Source organism: Larimichthys crocea, chromosome XI, assembly GCF_000972845.2.
Source record: "Larimichthys crocea isolate SSNF chromosome XI, L_crocea_2.0, whole genome shotgun sequence".
Classification (NCBI taxonomy): Eukaryota; Metazoa; Chordata; class Actinopteri; family Sciaenidae; genus Larimichthys; species Larimichthys crocea.
The window spans coordinates 13,128,092-13,154,766 of record NC_040021.1 but is presented as its reverse complement, the minus strand read 5'-3'; the positions used below and the strand labels follow the sequence as shown (position 1 = coordinate 13,154,766).

Sequence of the window (26,675 nt, the reverse complement as noted above, 5' to 3'; positions counted from 1 at the left end):
CCCTCTCTGTACAGATGATCAGATTATGTTGTTACTTCCCCTTTGGTAATCAGGATGCATACCCATCCAGCAGGGTGGCAGATAAGAGCAGAGTGTTCAACTAAACATTGTCCAAAAAAAAAAGGAAACAAAAATCAGTTGGTCCGAAAACCCCTAACCCTTATTCACTCTAAGAGACCTTACTCAGCAGACTGTAGGTAAACTCTCTGCACCACAGTACATTCATTATCACCTGGAAAATGTCAATTAGACAACTCAACAGTTTTCTATGTTAAAAAAATCACAAAAATATCTCTTCCCTTTAGGCTTTATCTAGGCACTTAAAATTATTCCTGTTCAGAAATAAAGCATGCATTGTTTTGTTGTTTCTTTTTTTTTCTCTGAATTTAGATAAAGTTGAGTATCAAAGTTAATCTTTGGGTTTGTAAACAAGTATCCAGTTCCTCATTTTGCATTGTTTGTGAAAAGGAGTCCCACACACACACACACACACACTTATGCACATGCACACACACACACTGTGCACATAGAAAGGGTCAGAATGGTGCAATTATTTGACCAGCAATATCTTCAGCACATCATGTGTGTCCTCTGTCCTCTCTGTGGCCATGTGCGAGTCTGTTTTGCTTTTTTTTTTTTTTTTTTTTTTTTTTTTTTTTTTTGCTTTTTTTTTTTTTAATATGAATATTATACACTTTCATCATTTGAAATGAGTTCCTGTGAGCGCTAACTCACAACAGACAAAAGAGAAATATCATCATATCCTTGGTCATTCTGAGGCTCAGCTGTGGTTTGGTCCACAATCAATCTTAGCTGATGACAGAACCCTGAAACTGATGGGTCAGCCTCTCTCATTGGCATGTCTCCCTGTGTGCTCAGCTCCTCCTGCTGTGGCATCCTACCATGGGGAAAAACCATTCGCTGGCCCACTGTCTTGATCCAAGTTCCTTGTCCTCATTTCGCCTCCTTTCTTTATTCTCTTCTTTTATCTGCACTTTTGTCTCCTGGTTTTCCTTCTCTCATTTCCCTCAACTTCCTATCTCAAGAAAGAGATAAAAAGATGATTCATTTATCCCTTTCAAAGAGGTATGAGTTCCACCAGTTATGCAAAAGTGCATGAAAGTACACAAGTTTAATTACAGGGCAACCAGGTGGCGTACATGGGATGTTGTGGCTGAGAAAGGTAATGCTGAGGAGGCGAGGGAGGACAGGGGTAGACAGGCTGAACCTGTGCTACATAATAGTTGCTGAAGTTGCCATCTGAGACATAAGGAGCTGGCTGGTAGAAGCAGGTGACGTTGGCCGCGTTGGGGATCGCGTTCTGCTCGGCCAAGACCCGCAGTGCCAGAGAGGAGATGAGGCTGAGTGTCTGACGTCTCTCGTGGCCCATCAGGCACACCGTGCTCTCCTGCACCACATCGTACAGCGTGGCCAGATAGTCATATTTCCTGTCCTCCAGGTCTACAAAGTGGTTCTGCAGATATGACTCCAGCTTCCTCCTCTGCTCGTTCACATCGGGAAAGTCTATGAAAAAGCGCGAGCACATGTAGCGCTGCAGCAATTTCATCTCGCTGTTGGAAGCTGCACGGAAACCCCGCACCAGCAGGTGGCAGTACTTCAGCAAACCCCCGCCTCGAATTTCCTCGGGGCTCCTCGTGCAGATGAGGCGCCTGCGCAGGTGATCGAGGGCAGTGGGGAAGTCCCCGTAGACACTCTCCCCGAGAATTGTGGGGTGGAAAGTGGCGGCCATTGGATGCTCTGAGCACTCGTAGAAAAGGAGGAGTGAGTCCAGGCGGATCTGGAAGGAGTCCACGCTGAACTCAAACTGCCGTCGAAGAGAGTCCACGAACTTGAGCTCCACGTTCTTCCCATGGTTGTTGGAGAGGGAAATGAGACTCCAGCGGTCTGAGTCATTGCACACCTTCACCATCTTTTGCACATAGGCCTCCTAAAAAAATACACAAATGAAACATTAGATGTCATCTCAGTTTGACTAAAGTTACTTGTAACGCATTGCATGTTTTACTACGGAAAACCGGAGGCAAGAAACTGAGGACATCACTGGAGTCAACATATATGAGTAGATTTAACGACTATATACACACACATTTAATCCAACATACACTACATACAAAGAGCAATTTCACTTGCTGTTTTCTATATTTAAGATGTAAAGTCCACGGACATCATCAAAAACATAATAATAGGCTGCGGTCGTACAGAGTTGTTTTGACATTTTTTTTAAGAAGAATATGTGCCAATCTTTTTTTCTGTCACACAGAGGCCTCCTCTGCTTACTGTCTGTCAACTAACTCCTCCTCCTCTTGTTTCCTCCTTTCACACATATATTATAGTGTTAGTTCTCGCACTAGTGCACCAGTTCTTTCACTTCTGAAAAACAGATAGCTATCAGACATGTGGTTCTTATTGTGGTTCAAAAAGGGTTGAGGTTTGAGGCTTGCTTCAACAAACAGAAATGCTATTTGCACCAGATAAAACTCTTGATTTGGTCTGTTAATCATGATGTTTTGCTGATCACATCTGTTGGTGGGCCATTAGTAGCCTGGGTAGTCCTTGGTATCCAGGTAACTGAGGGCCGACTTATTAATGTGGATCCGACTCCAATTGGATTAGACAGAATCCTCTTTGAATTGGAAACCAACCTTTTTACTATTTAAGGACTTATACCTCTGCAAATAGAGGTCATTCTTGCTTTGGAAAGCTTAATTTACATTTAATTTAAGGTGCATTTGCAAACAGAAAACGTGCGAGTTGACTGGAAACTGCGTCTAAACCCAGCACTGTGCGGTGCGTAATGAAGTGGAAATAATCTAAAGAGGGAAAATCAGGTTCTGTGGCGTGAAAAGTGTGAGACAAAATATAAATTCTGCTTTGCAAATGATCGGGAAAAAAAAGTGTGTTTTAAATTCATACAACCTTTAAGGTCATTGGTGTGATCTTTTCTTTATTCACTCCCTCGGGCAAGAAGTCTAGAAGAGAGTCCAGAACAATATCTTTCACTATCTGAAACTCCATCTCTCCTTTCAGCTCGGCGCAGAATATTAAGTCCAGATCTTTCCATCCTAGACCGCTGTCCTCATGCAAGACGTAGCTGGCCGCGGAACCGTTCAGTCGCACCTCCCGGACATGTATCCGCTTCTCCTCCATGCGGCTCCGGACCACCTTGACGATATCCCGTGGCTTCACCTCCAAAGTGGGGAAGCTCCACCGGCCGTGGATAGGGATGGAGCCGGTGAGGATGGTGTCCAGCCGCTGCACTTGCTCCCAGTTGAGCACGCTGAGGTTGATGCTCTCCCCGTCCGAGCAGCTGTCAGCCGCGGCAGACTCAACACTCTCGTCCATGTTGAAAAGAGGTAGTCAGAAGGATGTAAACGACAAAACTTTCCACTAACTCCTGCTGGAGTAGTGGCATGAGCTAGCTGCAACTTTCTGTAGAACTGAAGGTTCAGTGCTGATGTCTGTCATAACAACGAGAGGCTAGGCGACAACGCGTCTCTGCGTATTACGGAAAGAACTAGTTGGGCGGTGTAAAGCTTGTCCTACTTCTTACATAAAGTCTGCAGTCCAGACAAATTCAGCTTTCCAGCCGTAAGGCTTAGTCACTGTCCAGCATCTGCTGCTCGCCTGCGCGCTCTGCTCTGCTCGGCTCGGCTCCGCTCCGGCGCTGTCCACAAACGTTGGAAAGCAGACACTCACTGTAATAATGTCGAAATGATTGTTCCTCTCACTGTCAGCTTTTCATGACGTCCCAAAGACTCACTGATGCATCCATCGTATCCGAGCAAACGTTTCATCCACAGCAGGAGTTTTACTTCTGTCCACTCGGTCTCACTTTTACGCACGGATTATTGCGGGTCCTTGATGCGTAACAGCAACTTTACGCATCGTTTTAAAGACTGCTACACTTTTCCACTGCACACCTACTTTGAGAAAGAGGTGTATTGCTGCTTTTCCCTTACATTTTGGACGTTTCTTGCTCTTCGATACTGCGTGATGCCACAGAGCTCCCACTCCACAGCTGCTGGAGAAGTTGTGATCAGTGTGCTTCCCGTCTGAGAAGCGTCTGGGCGGGTCGGTATGATTGACAGCCCACACCTACTAATAGCCGCCCACGCTTCCTTTAGTGACTTTGAGTGGCTGCGAGCTCTCAGACTGAGGCGTGTCTGGAGGATGGACGTTACGACAAAAGAAGAAGGAGACAGATCTGACAATGACCCTTGACCAAAACTCTTCCTTTGCTTTGAGTTGGGGGTTTTTTTTTTTGCATCATTGAGTCTTCTTCATTGATGAATTGCATCATTGCAGTGACGATGCACACAACAATTTCACAAATAGTTTGCAATATATTGCTAGCTGCTAAAATCACCAAAAGTGAGCAGTCAGTTTAGTATCGATCACTCTGGAGAACAGCATCACAAATGTAAATCATTTGACATTCATATTTCCAGTTACTCAGCAGTCTCATCATTCACAAGTGAGACTGGAAATGCACATACACCCAACGCCCTCTAGGGGTGGGCTTTAGGCCATCACCATTTGGCCCTGCAGTCGTTCTTCAATCTAGTGACTCCACAAACTTGAAATAACGATGCAGATAAAACTAGTGCAAGTGCATAACTTGTATATGTATATCTAATGTAATATATATTTTATTCATAATTTGAAAAGAAAGATCTGTTTGTGATGAACCTCTCTGACCCGCACGGTGTAAAGCTGTCTGTCAGTATGTAGAGTATAGGTCTTATAGTCTCTACAGTAGAAGGTTACTTGTCATGGAGAATCTATCAGTGCAGAGCTTGGCACGTATATATGCGTCACTACAGACGAGCCCATAAACCAGCTTACTGCAGATTACCCTGTATGTGCAGTGACACACACAGTCACACAGACACACATGCATGCACACTCAGACCTCTGCAGATAATGCAAAGCTAATGCCACGTTAAGATATTATTACTAGTGCATGCTCTGTGCATGCTCTGATCATTAAAAAAATTAAAGAAGCATCCTGTAAAAAGTAGTTTGTGTGCATGTATTTGAAATATTTGAAGTTGGAATAACTGAGCTGCACAATGAGTAAACTGCCACATTTTCACATTTAAAAACTTTCATATCTGGATACTTGTTTGAATATAAACTGTATCTGATTACACTTTATCTGTCAAGCTATAAAGGCTTTCCTACTGTGTTACCTCACCATGCAGCATGAGGCCTTAGGTCAGGTTTAACGAAACTAAACACAGAGTGTTGCTGATATTTGTATATTTCATTGAAGCATGCGGAAACTGTTTTCACTTCTTGGTACTTCTTCTTTTGTCATCTGATAAACACTGTCTTTATTCAAGACAGTTTTGCTTTAACATTTCCAGGTTAAAGACAATGTAGCTCTGTAGGCTGAGACATGACGGCAGGCCGGCTTCACTCGGTAGTTTCTCCATTCACAACGGGCTCAATGTCAGGCTTACTGCGAAGGATTCTTACCATGAAGCAGCTACTTACCTGACCTCTGACTTGTCAAGTGGATGACACCGGCTTGGTTTCCAATGTCTGACGACATCAGAGGATTGGTGAGGGGATTTTTAGACAGACCCCTTGTTAGGCTGCCAAACCGATCGCCACATTTGGAAACAAATTTGTGTGTACGTGCGTCTTCACATGCGTGTATTGTGTCTGTAAATGTTTATACTGTCAAGTTAATGTTTGTGTGTTTCTTGGTGTAATTATTATTGTGCAATTCTTTTGTGCATGCCACTGTGTGTGTGTGCGTGTCTGTTAGTTTTTTGTGAATCACATGAGATGAATGTGCAGACATTCCTCTTTATACCCAGACATGTGATAGTAAATGAAACCCAGAGCCTCATTCATAGAGTCAGACATGTCCGGTAAACACATCCTCCTCCTGATCAACGGCTCTTGGCTTTCTCATCACAGCCAAAGCATCTTCTTTTCTCACCTTCACCCTGTGCACTCCTGTCTTTTGCTATACTTTTTTCCCTCCCTCATCCAAGCCCTGCTTCCTCTGTTTTGCTCATCCTCTTTTCCATCCCCTTTTTTCACCATTCCTACACGTGGAAGTTCATTAAGAGATTACAGTGAGCCCGTTAGATGAACATGCCTCCGCTGTCTTCCTCCTTCCCATTCCCACCTAACTCCCTTAACACCACCTACTATTTTTATTCTTTCTTCTGGCTTTCCATTAGCACAGGGGTAAAAAAATCTGTCTTGTTTTCCATGTTAACCAAACATGCACTCTTTACTCAGTCCATCAAATGACTACTTAACTTGTTCTACCCTTTTCGGTAACATCTGGAGTCAGATAACAAAGTATAAATTGTATAGAAAACATTAAACTTGCATGAAGTTGATACAAATCTTAAGATCATGTGATCATGACTTATTTTGAAAAAGGTTCAACTGCTTCGTTATGTCAAACAAAAATGACCTCAGGCCATAAATAATATATTATAAAAATGAAGCTGCGGGCCACATGAAATCTGACCGTGGGCCGTGATTGCCATACTTTGGACACCCCTGTAATAGAGGCTAACAGCTGCCCTGTTGTTATACATACAAAGCTACTAACAGGGACGTGATCCAGTGTCATTCTTAGTAATAAATACCTTTTGGTACAGATATTTTCTGTTACTGTGCAGCATCATGTTTGCAACGATAAAGTCTTTAACATGGCTAACCTTAGTTGACTTAAGTTAATGTTACCTATCATCCAGCAAGTTAGTAGCAAAGGGGCAAAGGACATGAACGGTGAGATTTTATTTTCAGGGAAGAGGATAGCCATGGTTCACAACTAAGATAACCTCAACAAAGAACTTAATACCTTGTTTTTCCTCTCCGTTCTACCTCATTCAATGAAAAATAGTGAGCTACCTGCTTTGCTGCTATTTTCTTGCATGCATGTATAAGTCAACGTATTTTATTGACAAGGTATGATAATTATTTAACCTATGTGTGTGGCATTTCGATGTCCATTGGGCTCGTAGAAATAATTGCACTCCCACTGGTTCATCCCGGTTGTCCGACAACAACAGTTGCAGTTGTTAACTTATACTTTAGCACAAGTAATCATTCATTTGTAAGCAATTAGAGGCCATCCTATTCCTGCTGCTGTGCCAGCCCATTTGCCCTTTGACAGTAGATGTTAAAGCACATAAAGCTAGTGTAGGTAATGACAGGCAAAGTCATTACAGTATTACAGTATTTCTAATCATTCAATCATCCAATTTTAAACCCTGACCTCAGCAAGAGACGTTTGACCCCAGTCAACCTTGAAGAACACATTCAGTAGTGTAAGCCCCCACTAAACTCTTCCATAGCCGCTAATGAGATTCTCTGACGTGCCCTGCACTGTAAGCCATGCTGCAGCGCTCCTATAAGGTGCTCCATGTGGTAGTATGTTCACTGCTGTGTCGAAAAGACACAGCATGTTTCTTTGAGTTTCACTCCCACCAAAGATAACTGTCTGATCAATCATGACACGATCTGTTGAGGCATGTATTGCTGTCCCACATTGCAAACTGCCTAAAATAAAGATGTTTACAATTCCTCTATTATTAAATAATCTCATGGCAGATATTATCTGTACAAAAACACACTGAACTGAACTCATTATTTTAATGCAGCCCCCAGAGATTTATACAATCCCTCTGCCTTCCAAGTCAGTATTTTTTTAACAGATTCTCATGTTTTTTCCTGGTCATGTCTGAGGGCAGAAAACTGCTGCGATAAAATAAACAGGAAGTCAATTGCTCTATCTGTGACTCAGTTTCCTGTATGATACTGTGGTCTGACATGTCAAGATCTCGCTGATAGTGTGTGATCATCTGTGTCTGATACAAATGGATACAGATGCACATGCACAAACATGCATGATGAATTGATGCTTGGTACTTTGGCTTTGTGCAGTTTTCAGCAATCATCAGCTCATTAACAGTCAGAGAAACTCATAAACTGGTGGTTTCAAATCAAGGGGTTGGGGCTTCAGCAAGTCTTGAGATTATTCACAGGAAACAAAAGCAGAAAATGATTTATTTTTTCTTTCATTTGTTTTTCACTTAATGATTACTTGATAATTTCAGGCATTATAACTAGAGGCTTAAGAATCCTAGGACCGGAGATCTATACTTATTTGTAGCAATGTTTTATATGGGTCTGCATCATATTACCACGATACTTGAGTACATTAAGTATCGTGCAACATTAAGATAAGAAAGAGCGGGCCAAGGTGAAGGAAAAAAAAAAAAAACGAGAAGTGTGGTGGTGCATCTGTGGCCAGGGTGTGGTAACAAATGATCTGTGTGAGCAAGTGACACTGCTCAGGAACAAGCAGTTGTTATTTCAGTTCAAAAGAGTAAACAGCTGATGTTATTTTAATTATTTTATTGTTATCTTTATCTCTTAAAGTGATATAGCAAAACTCTCATTAATTAAATGAATTCCTTTCTTAACAGTTATTGTGAAACATTTCCAAGAACGTGTCGTACAAAACGTGCACAACTGCTGTGAATTCGAGCTACCGTTAGCTAATGCTAGCTAATGTTGGACATAGATCTCAGTGCGCTGGCGGAGTGTTCGTACCACAGGTCTTTTTGGACCACTTGGAAGAGGAGGTTTTCAGGCCCGAGGCCTGGGCGAATGCTAATGAGCTAGTGTCATGCTAGAACAGGAGTTGGGCAAGTGGGCAGCCTCTGTCTTTGATGACAGAGACGAAAAGACATAAGGAGATGCTGACAGAGGAAGCTAAGGAGAGGGACTGACTTTTAGTTGTTGGTGAGAGCTTTGTGAAGACAGACGGCCAGCTGGGCTCTTGCTGTTGGTCTAGTAAGTAATGTTAGCTGGCTGCTATGTCTGGTGTTGTTGCACTTCATGTTTGGTTGTAAGCTAAGTTGTCAACTCGCTAGTTTTTGAACATAAGTAATATAATCACAACATTTACACCTGTACAACTGCCCATATTTATTTATATATCCAGTCTGCAAAAATGACAGTTTCTATGCTTTAATATCGAACAAGTAACATCGGTCCAACCCTCCTGGTTACAGCAGGAACACGGAATATTCAGGGCTATAAATCAAATTTACCATGCAGCAGACCAGGTGCCAAGTAGTTTGTCAGAAGAATTGTAAACAGTGCACAGATGATAGGAGACACAGGAGGTTAAGCAAGTTAATGGCCACACATACAGTACACGCAGCCAGTGGAAACTAAAAGATTAATACAGTATGTATGCATGTAGCATGTTTTCTGCCTCACTGAGAATTCTCAGAAATCAGATGACATGCAAACTTACTCTCATCTCCCTTTTCATACATCATACTTCCAGTTTCAAGGAGAAACTGGAAAACCCCTGAATACTCTCCACAAAACTCACACTCACACACAGCATAAAGGTGCTACAGTGCCATCTGCTGGATTTCAGCAAACAAACCAAGTGGCACCCAATTGACTGGAGATATGCTTAAAGCTTCCTCTGATGTCTCACTAGGTGGTACTCTTCTCATTCTGCTGAAACAGTAGTTAATTAAAAGCACACTCTCCATCTTTCCTCTTTCTCATTTCTCGCTTTCCCACACTTCAGACTGCACTGAAATGTTAGCACATGTATTTGTACAGCTGTCTTGGGTAAATAGTGTCATGCAAGAGCCAAATTAGGTCATTTTATTCTTTAATGCAGTGTATTATGATCGGGTATTAAAAGTTGAATGAGTAAAATGCAGTAATGAAACACATGCAAGTATTAAACATAATCCAATTTAGTTATCAATCATTCAAATCACCTCTGTCTGCTTCTCTCTTCACACATGTATCACTGAAGATTTATTTAGGGTGACATACAGCTCTGACATTCAGAGATATCGCATGTATCTGCTGTGGGAAAGTCTCTGAGTCATTGATTGATCTAACCGCACAAACTCTAAGGACTTTTTATTTTTATTCTTTTCTGCAGTCTTTTTGTTGAGACCTGTGTCAGCATTATTATGTAGCCACAGCAACAGCACACAACTTTGTCTGTTCCCTGTCTGTGGGACGGGATGACTCACATGACTGGTTGCATGCGCATCAGAGGCCAATGCTTTGTTTTGACTCCGCAGAATGATTTATGGCCGCAAAACAATGCAAAAATTTGAAAATGCACTTGAGGCATTGGCCAAAGAAAGTGCACATGAGCGATTACCGATTATTGACACAATACAGTCCATATCGTCTGCATCTGCACATGTAAACAGGGTGAAATATGACATTTCCACTGTGCTTCCTCATCTGCAACCTGTTAGGAAAACATATTCCACAGCTTCAGTCATACAGTATGTTGAAACGGTTCAGAAAATAAAAGCGCAACATGTGCAGTCACACCCTCCCAGTGGCGGTAATCAATCTGCATTTTACAGCTCAGATTAGGTTAAGGCTGGGTTTTATGGAGATGTGTAGGGCTCCAGAGAGACAAAGAGGATCTTAGTGGTAAGATCTTGAAGGAAATCCACTCTTACTTGGTTTGGTAAAGCCCTGCGTGTGCTGCAGCTGCAGGTGATGTGGCAGTAATTTCGTGCTGCGCCGTCAGTGATTTGGCACTTTGCTCTATCATGAAAGGTTTAGGGTGGAGCTTCACTCCTCTGTTTGTCTGTCTCGACGTCTGCGAGAGTACAACCTTGGTGAACAGTGATTTAGGGTGAGGTGTTCTTCTTTCCCTCCCACCAAGCAGAACAGTGGTGGGTGATGGGTGGGAACAGTACAGTGAACGAAAGATTAAAAGAGTAAAAGTGTCTCTGGTGTATAATTGAGGTCTTGGATGAAGACACAGAAGAGTGAAATAGGGAGTTAAATAAAGCAAAGACTGCATGCAGTGGTGATAAATTGGATGTCAGGCAAGGGTGGGGAAGGATGGAGGGGGTTGGGAAGCATAAACAAAACATTAGGAACAGAGGTGGATAGATAATGGAGAGCCTGAAATAAAATTGCTAACTCAAGTCCCAGAGGACCACGTCACCACCTCACATGCAGCATCCAGCCAGCTGGGTCCATCCAAGCCTGATGTCACATATCACAGCTTTCTCTGCCTCACATGAGTTTCTCACACTGGCCCATTCTTCCTCTTGACATTTTCAGCTGTCTCCACCTTTTTCTCCTCATGCTGAGAAAGTTGTTTTTTTTTAGCTCCTGTCTGCCCTTTGTTTACATCTTTTATTTAATGGTAAATGTATTTATTGAGTAAGTAATGTTGTTGAAGGAACATCTAACCTTTAATTGAATTTAATGCAGGTTTAACAGACTGCATCACACACAAGTTTCTCAAAGTGTGACTGTGTTTCCCATCCGAGAAGCCAAATATTAAATACTATATGTCCTTGGTCTTTTTTTGTACAACACAAGAAAAAAAAACATGTTATTTACTTTGAAAAAAGGAATATTAGATTTTATTTGTTACATATAGATGTAAGATACAGTAGTAATGATCAATCACCACCAATTTGCAGCACGGGTTAATATCAGCATTATAAAAATGTAATGTTAGCAAAGGTTCGTGCATTTCTGCTGCTGCACAAGTTAATAGCACAGAACCTCCTTCATTCTGATTGTTGTGTTCATAACATTAACATGTATGAAAATCCTGCTTTTTCCACAAAACACTGGAAATCTGAGATCTGAGAAGCGAAGCCAATGAGAACGTAGTATTTTCTTTTTTTATAATTAATTGATTAGAAACCAGAAGAAGAAGTGTGTCTGTATGACGGTGACAGAAAAATGAATCCCAACGTCTCATGTGGTTCTTTACCTCAGTAAATGGTTTCCAATAAGTTTATGGTCTCAGTCATTAGTTTCAACTCATCTTTCACACAACGTGATGTTAATTTAGTAAATTATGCTCTTAATAGGGTGTGATTTTGGGATTCTCAGTGTGTCCGTCTAGTGCAATGCACAAAAGTCCGATTAAACTTTAAGACTTAGCAGTGCTGATCAAATATGAAAGGTTTTTCTTATTGGGTTGCCCATTTCTCACCTTAAATGTTTTCAGAAACATATTTTAGTGTGTAATACAAGAAAGTTTGTGAGTCGGCAGGCCGCCATGTTTTCCTACGGACGAACCCAACTCACAGCAAGTCACCACTTCTGCAGTTTTCTTTTAATGTTTGAGTTTTTGTTAGTTTTTTTTACATTTTCACGTTTAAATCTGTACCAAAATTTAGCTTGGCCAACCGAACAGATCAACAGTTTTCAGTGATCATTTCAACTCCTCAGCTATTTGTATTGTTCCTGGACCATGTTTCATGAAAAGTATTTATTGGACTGGATTTTTTGCTGTTGCCTCATAAATAATTGCTGTGTATTTATAATCAGAGCCTTTCCTGTTTGGAACGGACAGGAAAAGACACTTAAAGTTGATTGTGGCCAGAGAAAAGTGTGTCTGTGTGTATTACTGTCTTTGAATGTGTGTGGTGGGTAAGTAATGGCAAGCATTATAGCAGAGGGAATATCTTTCATTAAAAATAATAAATGACTTTGTCATGTAGCCCGTACATGCTGAGTTGGGCCAATAACTTTTTGTTCCAACAGCTGATTTAGATATAACACACTGATAGATGATAGATGTTATTTCACATAATTATCACACCTTTATCTAGCTACAGCAGTTAAAGCAATGGACATATTGATATGTTGCACATCAACATTTAAAAATGAAGTCAATCACATTTCCTGCCAGTTGGCTGATAGCGGCTTTGTGAAACCCGATCACTGGAATGTGCAAAACAGTCGTATGTGAACAGCCAGATTAAGATCAACAGCTGCATGTTATTTCATTTCATTATTATTCTTCCTAAAGCACCTCTGCCAGCTCCAGTTCAAATATCTGTGTCAGTGTAAAGAATATGGTGTTTTGTTCTTTCATACTTTTCTTTTTTCAATCAAGACCAAGCTTTTTCCTTTATATCAGTCCATGCAGTTATTTTCCAGTCACTTTGTGTCATTTACCCCTGTGGGGCAATTGTTTGTGCAGAAGTTAAACAGATACACAAGATCACGAAACAAAGCACATGACGTAAAATGAATACAAGATAGAAATGGGTAATGGGTTGCACGCATGTAAAAAGAATACGTTTGAAATTTAAGAAGGTTCCTGGTCCGAACACCAACTGGAGTTCGCATGTTCTCCCCTGTGTCTGAGTGGGTTCTCTCCGGGTACTCCTACGCCTTCTTCCCACAGTCCAAAGACATGCAGGTTAACTGGTGACTCCCTGAGAGTGTGAATGGTTGTTTGTCTCTATGCATCAGTCCTGTGATGAACTGGTAAATTGTCCAGGGTGTTCCCGCTCTTACCCATTCCCAGCTGGGATCAAATCCAGCCCCCCATGCCTCTGGTTACAGTAAATGTTTATGCAAAAAGATATTTTTAGATTTCTTAGTTTTGGCTAATGGAAGTTTTTGTGTTGTTTTGGTTGTATTTTAAACTAAATAAAATGACTTAGATTGTAAAGAAAGTAGCTAAAAATGATTGTAAACTCACTTAAAAAAAGGTTGTAAAGTTTCATTTTCTATCCAAGCGAGGACTTCAATATTTAAAAAGGATCTAAACATGTGGTCTGCCCATTGTTTGAGCTGCTGGCACTGCAACTCAACTTGCCTACGCATGTAAAAGGATCCATTTTCAAGAAAGGAACTACATTAATTAGAGAAGTTTTAGGTGTCTACATCTGTACGTGACCTGGATGATTTCCGTCAGTGTTCAACAGAACTGTGTCGAATATCTGCAGCATCATGTTGGTACCTCCAGCCTACAAGAGTTTCACACACATGAATAATAATAATAATAATATTAATAATAAACTGATTGAGACAATGAGGGAAGAAAATATAATACAAAGGTCATACAGGGACAGAGAAATTTAAAAATCGCAACTGTAAATTCACTTGTTTGTGTTTTGTGCAACTTGGCAACAAATCTATAACCTAACTATCATTTCCACACAGATAGGTCCAGACAGAGACGATAAAAACATACAGTAGAGAGGTGAGATTTAACCATGTGTCATTATGTATTCAGAAGTCTTCATCCTGCCAAACTCTCCCGCTACATGAAATTTCCCAAAACAAAGAAGCCCTCTACTTAAAGAATCTGGAAGGATGTCACTGATCAAAATAACTGCCAAAAGAAAGTGAATACAGACTAAATCTGATTACATAAATATTTCATATTTCATGCCAGGTAGACTGCATGCACATTCTTTTTTATTATTTTTTTTAAAAAGTTTGACCATGCAGATTGTAGTTGCCAGCCATTGATTCAACATGCACAGGCTGTATGCTGTGTAAACACACTCATAGTTACCACAAGACGTGCCAACCTAGTTTAAAAGCAGGCATTGTTAATGGAAACGTGTGGCACTGGTTTTAACATTTAAATTCAATCTGATCTGCAAAATTTCCCCAGAAGTTGTCTGAACTTGTCATCCACCGTCAGCTCTGTGTTTATCACATTTTTCTTGTTGGATTTGAGACAGAAGGAGTGTGCTCTGTAAATATGAATGTGCGTGTGTATCTTCTGCTAAATCACAATCTGAGTGCTTTGCCAGCTAGAGGGCGTCGTGTCTGAGCTGAAATTACCGTGCAGCAAAATTGCCCTTGAATTACACTTATGCAAACTCTGCATTGAGTAGATGGGGTAGAGTCACTTTTCAATGTACTAAATCCTCATAATCGTGCTATAACACTCGTTATTTAGCACCGCACCCTGAGACAAAAATGTAGTTCCTCAGAAGTCTCTGTTCTGCACAGTAGACCTCCAAGAACAATATTGACCTGTAGCTCGTGTCCAAAAAGAGAATCAAAAGTAATTTTCATCCGAGCTTAGCTTCTAAAGGAAAGCACCGTTTTTTGTTTTTTTCTTCTCAAAATTCAACTCATGGCATAACTTTAGCACATGTGCTATTAATATAAAGCACTGAATTTATTTTCCAAGATGTTAGATGTTGTAATTATACCAAGACTATGACTCCCCAGCTGATGATTTTTAGATACAGACAAATACGGATTCAATTAACTTCCCATTTTAACAGGGCAAAGAGTGAGTAAATTGCCCGTGACTGCAGTCCACATTTATTACAGTGATGAGGGCTCAGTCAACTTTTTCACCTTTTAGCAAACACGCACAAGATGGGTATACACTACATGTCCAAAAGTATGTGGACACCTGAATATAATACCCACATATGATTATTTAATGAATCATCACAAAACTATGAGCAGTTTATGAGCCTCCAGTTTTCTGAGACAGCTTTACACCAGATTTGAGCTCCAGTTCAGCCTCAAAAGCCTTGCTGAGGTCGGACGCAGATGCTGGGTGATAAGGCCCAAAGGTGTTGGACGGGGTTTAGATCAGGGTTCTTAGCATTCCAGTAAAGTTTTTCTACACCGAAGTGGGAAAAAACGGTTTCTGAATAGACCTGGCTTTGTGCACTGGCGTGTTGTTGAAGCAGGAAATGGGCCTTCCCAAAGTGATGCTGCAAAGCTGGAAACACACAGATCGTCTAAAGTATCTTTATATGCTGAATTAAGACTGAAAATGTGTTATTTTTCAGCCTGCCCCTGGAGCTGGATAGAATGGAAGAAGATGCAGCACAGTGGATGCTTGCTGTTTCCTTGTTTGTTTACTTCATAGAGAGAAGTGTACAGCCAATGACAAGAATATGATCAGAATATGATCATCCATCCATTTTATGTACTTGTTTATCCTCATCAGGGTCTGGGGGGGGCTGTAGCTGATCCCAAACTTCAGGAGAGAGGCGGACAAGTCGCCAGGTCATCACAGCGCTCATAGAAGCAAGCAACCATTCACACATACAGGTAATTTTGAGTCACAAATTATCCTGCTAAATGCATGTCTTTGGACTGTGAGAGGAAGCCAGAGTACCTAAAGAGAATCCACACAGACACGGGGAAAACATGCCAACCCCACCGTCTTGAACGTGATATCGGGTTTGTTTTTAGTTTTGTTGCTTTTATTGATATTTAATTTGACAGGAAACATGGAGAGTGTAGCTGTGGTTACTGTATATTGTTCAGTACAACTTTGCAATCCGTCTAATCATCTAAAACACATAAACATTTTGGGGTTTTCTGTTGTCAGCCATCTGCTACATAACATTCAGCTTCTTTCTTGTGAAATGCTGAAGAGTTTTACCTTGTAATTTGTCAGTTAGAAGACACTCTTTTGTGTCATGCCTCTGTAAACCTCCTCTAACCCGGGTAGGAATACAGTGGCTTGTCGATCGTTCATGGACATTTTCTTGCTGACGCGAGGCCTAAAACCTGCCTTTTTCTGGGTGAACGCTGGCCTGTCTTGTCCCGCATCAATGTCCAGTCTTCAGATGTGGCCAGCTGGTAAACAGACTTTGTAATGAGTGATAGAGGGGAGTAAATGCAACAACAGCACAAACAAGTGACCCTTATCATGGCAGAGAGACTATAAACAGAAACTATGGACCACACACACTTGTGCTTGAGCAGAGGAAAATATACACAAAGACAGATAGAAATGCACACACACCAGCAAACATACCAACAGCTGTATGGACGTCCAAGTCCCACAAACAGACTCACACATCTGTTTTGATTTAGAATAATAGAACAACCTCCTCCTGTTGGAGTGATAACATGACAGTCAGCACACACGTCAGCTTGTTTATCAGAACTTCACTTATTGTGGCACAAAGCCTTGAGAACAATAAGTGATGCACAGATGTTTTCTGAATGAAATGACATCATGTTTTGATGAACAGTGAGTTTTAGTGGATCCCATACTGCTGATAAAAATCTATCTGAAGTGACGTCCTAGAGAAGAAAAAAAAAAGATTGAATCAAAGCTACATCCTTGAGTGACCAAACTTTTAAATAATTAGACACGATTGCAGTAAAATTAATTAGCTAGATAGATTTTCAACAGGATATCCATCTAGCATATATCTGGTCCTTCTCGAAGCTACTAATTAATATTTTTATATTCAAAGATCATATGACTACTTTTATGAAAAAGATGTCTCATGTAGTGACAAATTCACAGAGAATGTCGTCTGAACTCTGTGTTTCCTCTCCCTGTTTTAACATCTTATAACTGATTTTTTTGGTTGGTTATTACCAATTTATTTCACAGCAGCAGTAAATCCATCACCAAAATGGAGACAAAGTTAGCGACTGCGAAGCCAGTGAACATTTAGGAGATGAAAAGCCAGACATTCTGACAAACTCAGGTTGGTGGACACCAAAAATGGAGCAAAAAAATTGAGTGAATGACTTAATTAATGTTAGTGTTGTCAGTAAATCCGATTTTGTCTAACCATAGTTATTGAAAATAATTTGAATTTCCTGTGGATTTGTCATACATACAACATTAAAACCCCCTACCACCTCTGAAGATTGGTATAATTAAAATGCAGCACATCACTCATCATCTTGACGTCTAAATAACCAGTTGAAATAGCGGGCATCGACTCATGGAATACTTGGCGTATCTAGTGGTCAATGAGTAAAACATTTAAATAATTAAAACACATAACTTTTCTGTTGTTGGAAACCAATCCCATGAATATTGCTTTTTAATTACCATATAATTAGATTACCAGACATTTTTTTTAAATCTGTTAGTGGCATTAGTCATTGTTCAGACTTGTACACTAACTTGTTTAACCGTTTGTTAAGAGAGTTTACAGTGCCTATTTCCATTTCCATAGTTCAGTCCACAGCACTAAAGTGTGTTCTGTTAGCTGGATACTACACTAGCAAAGAAAGTATGCACCTATGTCCACACAACAGCCTTTTCTTTGCAATATAAATCTTCCACTGAGGGTGCAGTGGGCCAGAAAACACAGTGAGCTCAAATTGTGCATAACATCCATGTTTCTCAGGTCATTTCAAAGCTGTGAGTGATTTGCTCAGCTCCCTCTTTAAAGACGAAGGCATCTATAAGCAGCTGTGAGCAACTTCCTGTTGTAAGTTATCTTTGAGCTCGAGCTGAATGTCCCTGAACCGATGTTTCAGAAACCTCACATCTGATTCACATGAAAATAAAAGTTTCTGGAAACTTTCGCTTTGTTACATTCCACTGTTCAAGTTGTCTGGATCATTTCAGGATAATGCATGTTCACTTTTCTTCCAGGACTTTTTGGGCTTTCTTTATATCAGCCAGTCAGCCTGTAAAAATAAAATGAATCATGGTTACTCAGTTAATTCATGCTTGAGTGTTACACCTTCAGTCAACTTGATTGCTCATCAAAGACTGTATTTGAGTTACTGGGTAGCACCTAGCTTCATCTCTTTCATAAAACCAACAAAAGCAGATATTTATCATGCCTGAAGTCTATGCTTTGAAAATGTGAATTCACAGCTGCAATAGACGTCTCTGGATTTACGTGTGCATTCTTTGTTTTAAATTTGTAGATCCAATTTGTTTTTGTATTTATTTCCAAATTCATGTTTGCAGTGTGGCGTCATCGTGCATCTATTTCCTGTCACCATTCCTCCAGTCACATTCATTGGCACCTGCATGAGGCCACGTCTGCTGCACCGATGAGTGCTTCAACACATGCGCACATTATGTCCTGTGGAAGAATGTAACTAAGTATATTTACTGAAGTACTAAGTACAAATTTGAGAAGCTTGAGTGAGTCTTTTCCTTTCATGCCACTTTCTACTTCTACTCCTCCACATTTCACATGGAAATATTGCACTTTATCACTCTGCACATTACAATTATTTGAGTTTATTTGACAGTTTTAGTTACTAGTTACTTTACAAATGAATATTTATGCATACAAAACATACAAAGCTTCTAAAGCTTCTAAAATATGTTTTATTTAAAATGAATTAACTTGACTTAATTTATCCATCATGTATTTTGAGGATGGTTTAAATCATTTTCCAGCTTCACAAAATGGTAATTTTTACTTTTTAAGTTAAGTCTTAAGTTTTTAAGTTTTAGTTAATTGTTTATTTATTTTATTCTTATTATTGATCATTTTGAGGTTGGGGCTATTGGTTGGACAAAACAGACACTCCAAAGGTGTCACCAAAACAATCGATCAATTAATCAAGAAAATAAGACAAGACAAAACAGTAAAAAAAAATCTTGTTATAATAACAGAACATAGATATGTAATAATGATGTAATTCTGTTTCAACCAATATTATACCTCTAATACGGCAGTCTCTATGATTCTTAAGCTAATTGTTTGGAATTTCCTGTCTGTATGAAACTCACCCAACAACATGTATGCACACGAAGAATTAATCAAACACTCATACACATCCCAAGACTTTTTTCAAATAGTTTCATCTCAAACACTTCTTATCCCCAAACAAACTTAGAGGTGTTATGACTGTAGAATAAACATGGCTGATTTACAGCAAGTCGCTGTATATACATAGTTTTGTTGATTTATACTTGCAGCTGGAGATATCAGAGCATCCCAAAGCCACGTTATCAAAAATATCACAACCCTGACTCAGCAGGTCACACTGAGACCGAATATTCTAATTAGGCTGGTGATGAGGGGGAAACTTTCCACTTAGCTGCAGAATCCAACTAAAACTAAAAATTATGGTTGGACAGGAACCAGTAAAGCTCCATTACAAGACCCAGGGAGGTGTGGAGAGCCAAGATAAACCAGCTTCTCATCTCTTCCCTGCTTTCTTCTCACTCATATATTTCTCTCTGCACCTGGCTTCTTTGTGAAATCTGCCAGCTGGAAGAAACCTGGAGGAGTACGGAAAGTCAGAGAGAAAGGAAAGACACACTTGACATCTTTTAATACCCAATATAGAAAGAAAGTAGAGTGAAAGAAAGGGCAGGACGGGACAGGATAGATTAGCAAGTGAAGGATGAGTAGAGGGGAAAAGGACAGCAAATCCTAGCTGCGTGAGAAGAGAGGAATGAAGAGGCAACGATGAGTCATCTACCATCCCAGGGCAATATCTGTTATCATTAGTCCTCCACAGACCTGACCCAACTTACTTTAACAATACACATTACGTCACAGTGTCAAGTCCTTTCTCACAACTGGCTTCTCACATTCTCAGTTATTTAATTATCTAAGATAAGACGACTGAGGCCTTTAATAAAGATCAGAACCAGTTATTTTCCAAAGACACATAACTCCAGAGTTGTTCGACATTTTGAGAAATGCTTTTATTCAGTCGCTTACCGAGTTAGACGATATGATTAATACCACATGCACGCATGGTAAATATGAAACTATTCTGCAAGGATGTCTCCTTAGCATAAAGACTGGAAAGGGAGGGAAACGGCTAGCCTGGCTACATTTCAGTTTGCATACTTCCACGCTTAAACTCGCTATTTTGAGTACATAAGTGTTCACACTGTTAGTTATGGCAAAAATAGAGTACCTGGATAGCGCTCATAACTCTCATAAAGTTGCATGTGACACTTCTCGCCCTTAATGGTCACCATTTTGGCTATGTAGCGGAAGGGGAGGAACCACCAGCAAAATAGCAGCCAAGGAAACTACTGAAGTTGGATATATGTTAAAGGTTTATATTTTGGGAGTCAAATGTTGGTGCTAATGATCTGCCTGCAATTCCGGTTTCAATTTCGCAAAGAAGAAATGAAAATGTAAAATATTGCGAGTTTTACCGGAGATGACAACTCCGGTAAAACTCGAATTGAGACAACACTACCCTGCTGAAATGAACACATCACAACTAGAAGTACACAGGGTACACAGTGTACAATGTGTGACAATGGAAGTATATAAATTAAAACAGCATTCGTTAAGCTAACTTTCTATCTAAAGCTTCACATTGACCTCACTGACACAAGAGTGATATCGATCTTCTCATCCAACTTTTGGCAAGACAGCAAATATGGGTGTTTTCCCAAAATCTAGAGCTATTAATTTAACATCAGCCTGTTGAGCAAAAACAGATACAAGCCTAATGTTATTGTAAATACTCCCTGATTGGATGGATTTTAAGCAGTGGGTTGAAATTTATCATGGTGTAAACTATGTGACTAAAATCTTCTTACAATTTGCTCAAAGCACTGGATGTGATTTATAGGCATCATATTTATATCATCATTTATGCTTTGCATAAAGAAACACTGCTTCTTCTCACCAGGCTGCATGTGTTAACAGAGACAAATAAAACATAATTTGCCTAGAGGTTGATTTAAATTTGTGTTCATGCTTTCACACACAGAAAAACAAGCCACCATACAAGCCTTTCATGCATGGATATACACTTAGAAAGGACTTTGTCTCAGGCGCTTTCTTCCTTTGCCTGACAAAGGTCAAGAAACCCCCTTCTGATGACCAAAAGCGTGTGTTACACATCATGAAAATTGCAAGCAAGCATCTTGGCAGCAGTACATATGCTGAATTTAGAGGATAAGTCATCTAGCATGGGAAAGGGATGCTTGCTTCGTTGAGAACTAGCCAGAGAAAACCCATCCTGGGTCCAAAGGAGCAGCTGGGGGAAATACTGAGTCACAAACAGCACATATACAAGGTTCTCTCCCACAGCAGCCCTTACCCTTTAGTCGGACTTTTTTATTAACTGTAGTGTCTAGACAGAGTTCAGCACAAGATGGGTTGACCCAGACTGCTGTCCACACAGCCTGAAGAGAGAACATAAATTATGGCGCTTTCTCAGCCTTCCAGGGCATGACCAGAAGTCGTAGTTACTCCAGGAAAAAGTACTGCATCAGCTACACACACACACACACACACACACACACAGGGGAAGACCCCCCGGAACCTCTTGGTTCGCCAAACATATCGAAGCGTCAGTTCAAGTCCTGGCGGAAATTAAAGAAAGTACAAAAGGTGAAGGCTGGAGAGAGTGTAAAGAAAATGAGAAAAGAAGACGCAGTGATGGATGTAGCTATCTATCATGAGGACACATCAGTGCAAAAACAATACAGTGTTTTTATTGTTATTACAGAATTATTTGTAGAGTTACAAAGTAAAGCCACAGAGGCTCATAACGAAAACGGAGTGAAACCCTTAACAATAACAGAGAAGTTCTCTAGAAGTTATCTTTGCAAACACACTGCAACTGTGCTGGCAGACTGTACCTTAAGAAAACAATTACCAACTTAACTTGAGGAGTATGTACATAGGTAGCTAATATTTACAGAATTTCAAAAACGATGAGGGGTTAAGATATTTCTGAAGAGCCTCCCCATGACTTTCTTGGAGTGTGTGTGAACGGCGGAAATAAACAGGTTTACAGCCTGATACCAACGTCAACGTACAACGTTTACAACAACTGTATGAGGGTGTGAATTTGTATACAACTCAACTGTTATGATGTAATTATAGTGAGGCTTAAAGTTGATTGACTGAGGTTGCAGTCACAAGTAACCAGGCTTCATTCAGCCCGCCTCAGCTCCACCAACGCCCCACATCTTTGCCCATTTTTTTGATTAGTCAGGCACTATCAAACTAGCAAAGGATGGAGCTGACTAAACTCTTTACTATGGTTAGTTTAGTTTGACTGTTTTTACAGTGCATTATTGCTACTACTTTTACCTAAATGTACCACAAATAGTTATAAGAAATGCTTAATTTAATACAAAGTAAATTTACTTGAGTACTGTACTTAAGTACAGTTTTTGAGTATCTGTACTTTACGTAAGTAAAGTATTGTACTTTTTACTCCATTACATTTCTATTGATGCTCTCATTACTCGCTTGAGCTGATTTTCTTTTTTTTTTTCCTTTCAAAATTCTGAGAAAATAAACTGTTTCTGCTGATTCGCGTATGGTTTGTCTTAGCCATATTGCTGTACCTGTACTACGACATGCCGTGCAGTCCATACAATGGAGGAAGAAACTGGAAGTTAAGTTGACTTTCTGTTCATGTTTTTTATACAATTCATTTATACATTTCATTTATATGTCTGTTTAGTGCTAAACAATGAAGAAAAAAATTGTCTTTCCTCTCACTGGATGCACTCCAACACAAACATTTATTCAGTCTTGCTGGATCTCTCCCATGAAAGCTAAAATGTTTATATATGCATGTATGAGTGTAAAACATTCATTGTTGCACACATACACACGTACAGTATGTTATATAGTTATAGTATAGTTCATCAGAACTGAAATGTGCGAACAGGAAACAAGAAATCAGTCTCTGTAAATTCAATACAATCATTTTTTGATTTTAACGATTCATTCAAAGATTTTTTTTATTTATTTTTTTTTACAGCTCTGGGTGAGGACCAATTATAATCAGCATGTATCTGATGTTGCTTAACCTCTAAATTCATAATTAAACCACAAATCCTCCACAGCTCTCTCTGACAAATGAGACAACCACAACCTCACACTGTATCCGCAGGAGAGATGTTTTTCCTAAGAAATAACTTCTAATCATCTTGGTGGTTCTTCACTCTCTGCTGATAATTGGTGGCTTTTCATCGATCATACTACATCAGATGATTAGGAAAGGCGAGCTTCTGCATTCACAACATGCTTTTTTTGGCACAGAGTGCACTTGTTCCTCGAAGCAAATTCATAAAGGAGTGGATTCAGGCAGCTATTCACAAATATCAGTGCTCCAGTGATATTCCAGCTGTCCACATAAAACTTCAACAGGTCCTCATTTTTTACTGTAACAGCTGCAACGCCAAGCATATCTACGATAGGATACGGCATCCGCAGGACAAAAAAAGTCACGATGATGCTTGTTACCAGCCAGGTCATCCGTGGGTTGTTGAAAAAAGCTGCCTGGTGCACTTTTCTGTGGAGCTGGATGTACGCAGACGCCACAACAGAAAAGGATATAAATCCCATCAGGGACTCTGTCACAAGCATAACTACCTGCTGGGCTAGGGAAGAGAAATAAGGTTGACATTGCGTCCAGTATTGATCTGTCAACACCTGTTGAGTCACTAAAACAGGGATGGACAGGATCATTGCAACCAGCCACAGAACCAACAGCCTCCTCTTTTCCGTCTGATATGAACACCCCTGCAGGTACACCACCTGTATGTAGCGTTGGACACTGTCACAGTCAGCAGGCTAACATAAACGCTGCAGTACACAAGACACGTCACAAGCTTACAGGCCACCAGGCCAAGGGTCCAGGTGTACAGAATGGTGTAACTCCACAGGGGCAGGGTGGACAGGCAGAGCAGGTCTGACATGGCCAAATTCAGCATCAAAATCTGGCTCAGGTTTGACAGGTGCTGCCAGTTTGGTTTGATTATGATCACAGCGATGTTTCTAGGAACTCTCAGCGCGAAGCAGAGGGACAACACCACCGAAGTGGTTAGTTTGGAGTCCCAGGATACAGGATGTGGTTGTCCAGGAGAGGAGATATTAGAAGTAGAGTTGAGTTCTTCCATGCTGCTGCCAGAGAAGCTGAATGTTGAGCACTGAGCAGGTGATAATGGTAACTGAGGAACAACATGTTCCCCTTTGACATGTTCAAAGAGGAAGAAATAACATAGCAACAGGTATTTTTTATTCAAATAAATGTAAATCCACATTTCTTCATGCGTCATTATCTTATTATGTATCCTGCTTCTCATGACAGCTTCAGGGAAGTAAAAAGGAAGTAGGTAAAATCTCAGTTTCCATACCTAGATATGCTGCTCAAATAGGATGACAGTATTTGTCAATCAAGATCTCAAAGTAAGTCTTTTTCACACAATAATCCCAATTTATCAGCTAATTGTTGAAGTAGGCTTAATAGTATAAAGGTATATTAATAAATACAATAAAAACATCTATATTTTGACATAAAAAGAAGAAAGAGGGAACTATTTAGTAGCTGTAACATTTTGACAGATTATGACCACTCGTTTGTATATCAAGATGGTGAGAGCATACAGATACCTGGTGTTCTTCTCAACAATAAACTGGTCCTGTACAAGAAGAGTCTGCTTTGGAGTGTGCGGGAAAAACTTTCTATGACACTGTGGTGGCATCTGAATTATTCAATGTAGTCGTCTGCTGAGAGAGACAGGAAAAGTCTACACAAACTGGTCCACAGGAACAGCACTGTGTAACTCTAAACTCTGTAACTTATCTTACAGAATTGTAGATATTCAAATTCCTGTTTGTTTGTGAGCGCTTTCAGGACTTCCTGTTGCATATAGTTCATTCTTGACCTTGGAAACAGTAGTTAACGTGATTTTTCACACATATTCACCACTAAAGTGCCTCAGAAAAAACACCAAGCGACAAAGTGCATCTGCTGCAAAGATCCAGAAAGCTGTTTCTAAAACCAAGAATGAACTTTAAAGGTCCAGTGTGTAAGCTTTACGGAGCTCTACTTACATAATACTATCTGATAACTATCTATTTATTAGTATATAATCAGCTGAAGATAAAAAATTGTTATTGCTATGTTAGAAGCCCCTTTATATCTATAGATGTCACAGGTATACCGTATACGATGAGGCCACTATTAAATCCTCCACACTGACCCTTTAATATTACATACTCGAATATTTTGTTTGCAACAGAAAGTTGACAATGATTTATTTAAATCCTGTCATTTTAGTACACACTCTGTGTCAGTAATCAGTAATACAAATGTGTGTGTGCGTGCATGTGCATGCGTGTTGTTAAAACATCTAATCAAGGAGAAAGGAGGAGTTCCTGCACTGAATGAACTCTTGTTGCACCAAATTGAGACACTTGTCAAAACAAACCAACAGGGTTAAAACAGAGGTTCCCCAGATCTGAGAGGTGTAGCCTTGTGTGTGTGTGTGTGTGTGCGTGTGTGTGTGTGTGTGTGTGTGTGTATTTCTGGACACACTTCAAACGTCACCTGACATAAATCAAAACTTACATTTTTGACCGCAAAAGCCCCGGATAAACACGCGCTCAAAGGCAACATTTTGTCGGTAGATCTGTGCGTAAATCTACATTTCTTTCTCTTGAAAGCGTCGCTGTTCTGTGCGTCTTCCCGACGCAATAAATATATTTGCGGAATAGCCGCAGATTTTCTCCTCCTCACCTGAAATGTAATGTCATCACATGATCAAAACCTTCATTCATGCATGACCCCCCCTCATCACCACCATCACCACTTCCCCCGGACTCCCCCACGTCTGCCTGTTTGCTCGTCATTTTTTTTCTGCATCAGAGTGGGATGCAGATTCCTATGAGGATCTCAGCTCACGGCTTCTCCTTCAAGCTCCATTTTTTTTGTTTTGTTTTTTTCCAGCTCAGGAAATGATAGTGATGGGACCCAGTCTGCTGGAAGCCGTTTGGTCAGAGAGGATTTTGTATTAATGAGAAGGAGAACACTTGCTGGAAGTTTCCGAGGGTGTTTTTTTTGAATGTTTGCAGGTAGGAAAGTTTTTTCTTTTCAAAATAAAATTATATTACTTCGTCTTCCCTCTTTGCAAAAGCTGTTTTCTCTGCATTTTTAATTAATTAATTAATTAATTTCCATTATTGTGTCTTGATCATCTTGGGTTCTAGAGTTCTTAACTTCTTTTCTAACATGCATCCACTCTTTACTTCAATTTAATATCAGAAACTATTAAATACTAACCTTAAATCAATTTTTTTTTTTGCATTAAAAGTGGACTGTTGCATGCAAGAAGGAAACATCACATGTATTTTCAAATATAAATAAATAAAATAGAATAAATATTATTTTGATTTAGT

General features: G+C 40.0%; 2 protein-coding genes across 5 annotated transcripts in view; one reads left to right on the top strand and one right to left on the bottom strand.

Moving 5' to 3' along the window:
• The window catches only part of LOC104925648 (serine protease 23), a 66,413-nt gene that overhangs the window by 34,647 nt on the left and 5,091 nt on the right, over positions 1–26,675 (top strand). For 2 of the 4 annotated variants that reach the window (XM_027284581.1, XM_019261439.2), the window contains 2 exons: positions 15,767–15,870; positions 26,227–26,351. The gene's annotated coding sequence lies outside the window, so the exon portion shown is untranslated. Of the gene's footprint in view, positions 1–15,766; positions 15,871–18,502; positions 18,683–26,226; positions 26,352–26,675 lie in introns of those variants that run through there. The other 2 variants (XR_003463234.1, XR_003463235.1) reach the window with 2 other exon arrangements.
• On the bottom strand, positions 659–4,247 carry LOC104925634 (terminal nucleotidyltransferase 5A). The gene is made up of 2 exons (XM_010739300.3): positions 2,938–4,247; positions 659–1,948 (listed from the first exon to the last, which is right to left on the bottom strand). The coding sequence occupies exons 1-2, from the start codon at positions 3,361–3,363 to the stop codon at positions 1,133–1,135; spliced, it is 1,242 nt and encodes a 413-aa protein (XP_010737602.1). The 5' UTR covers positions 3,364–4,247; the 3' UTR covers positions 659–1,132.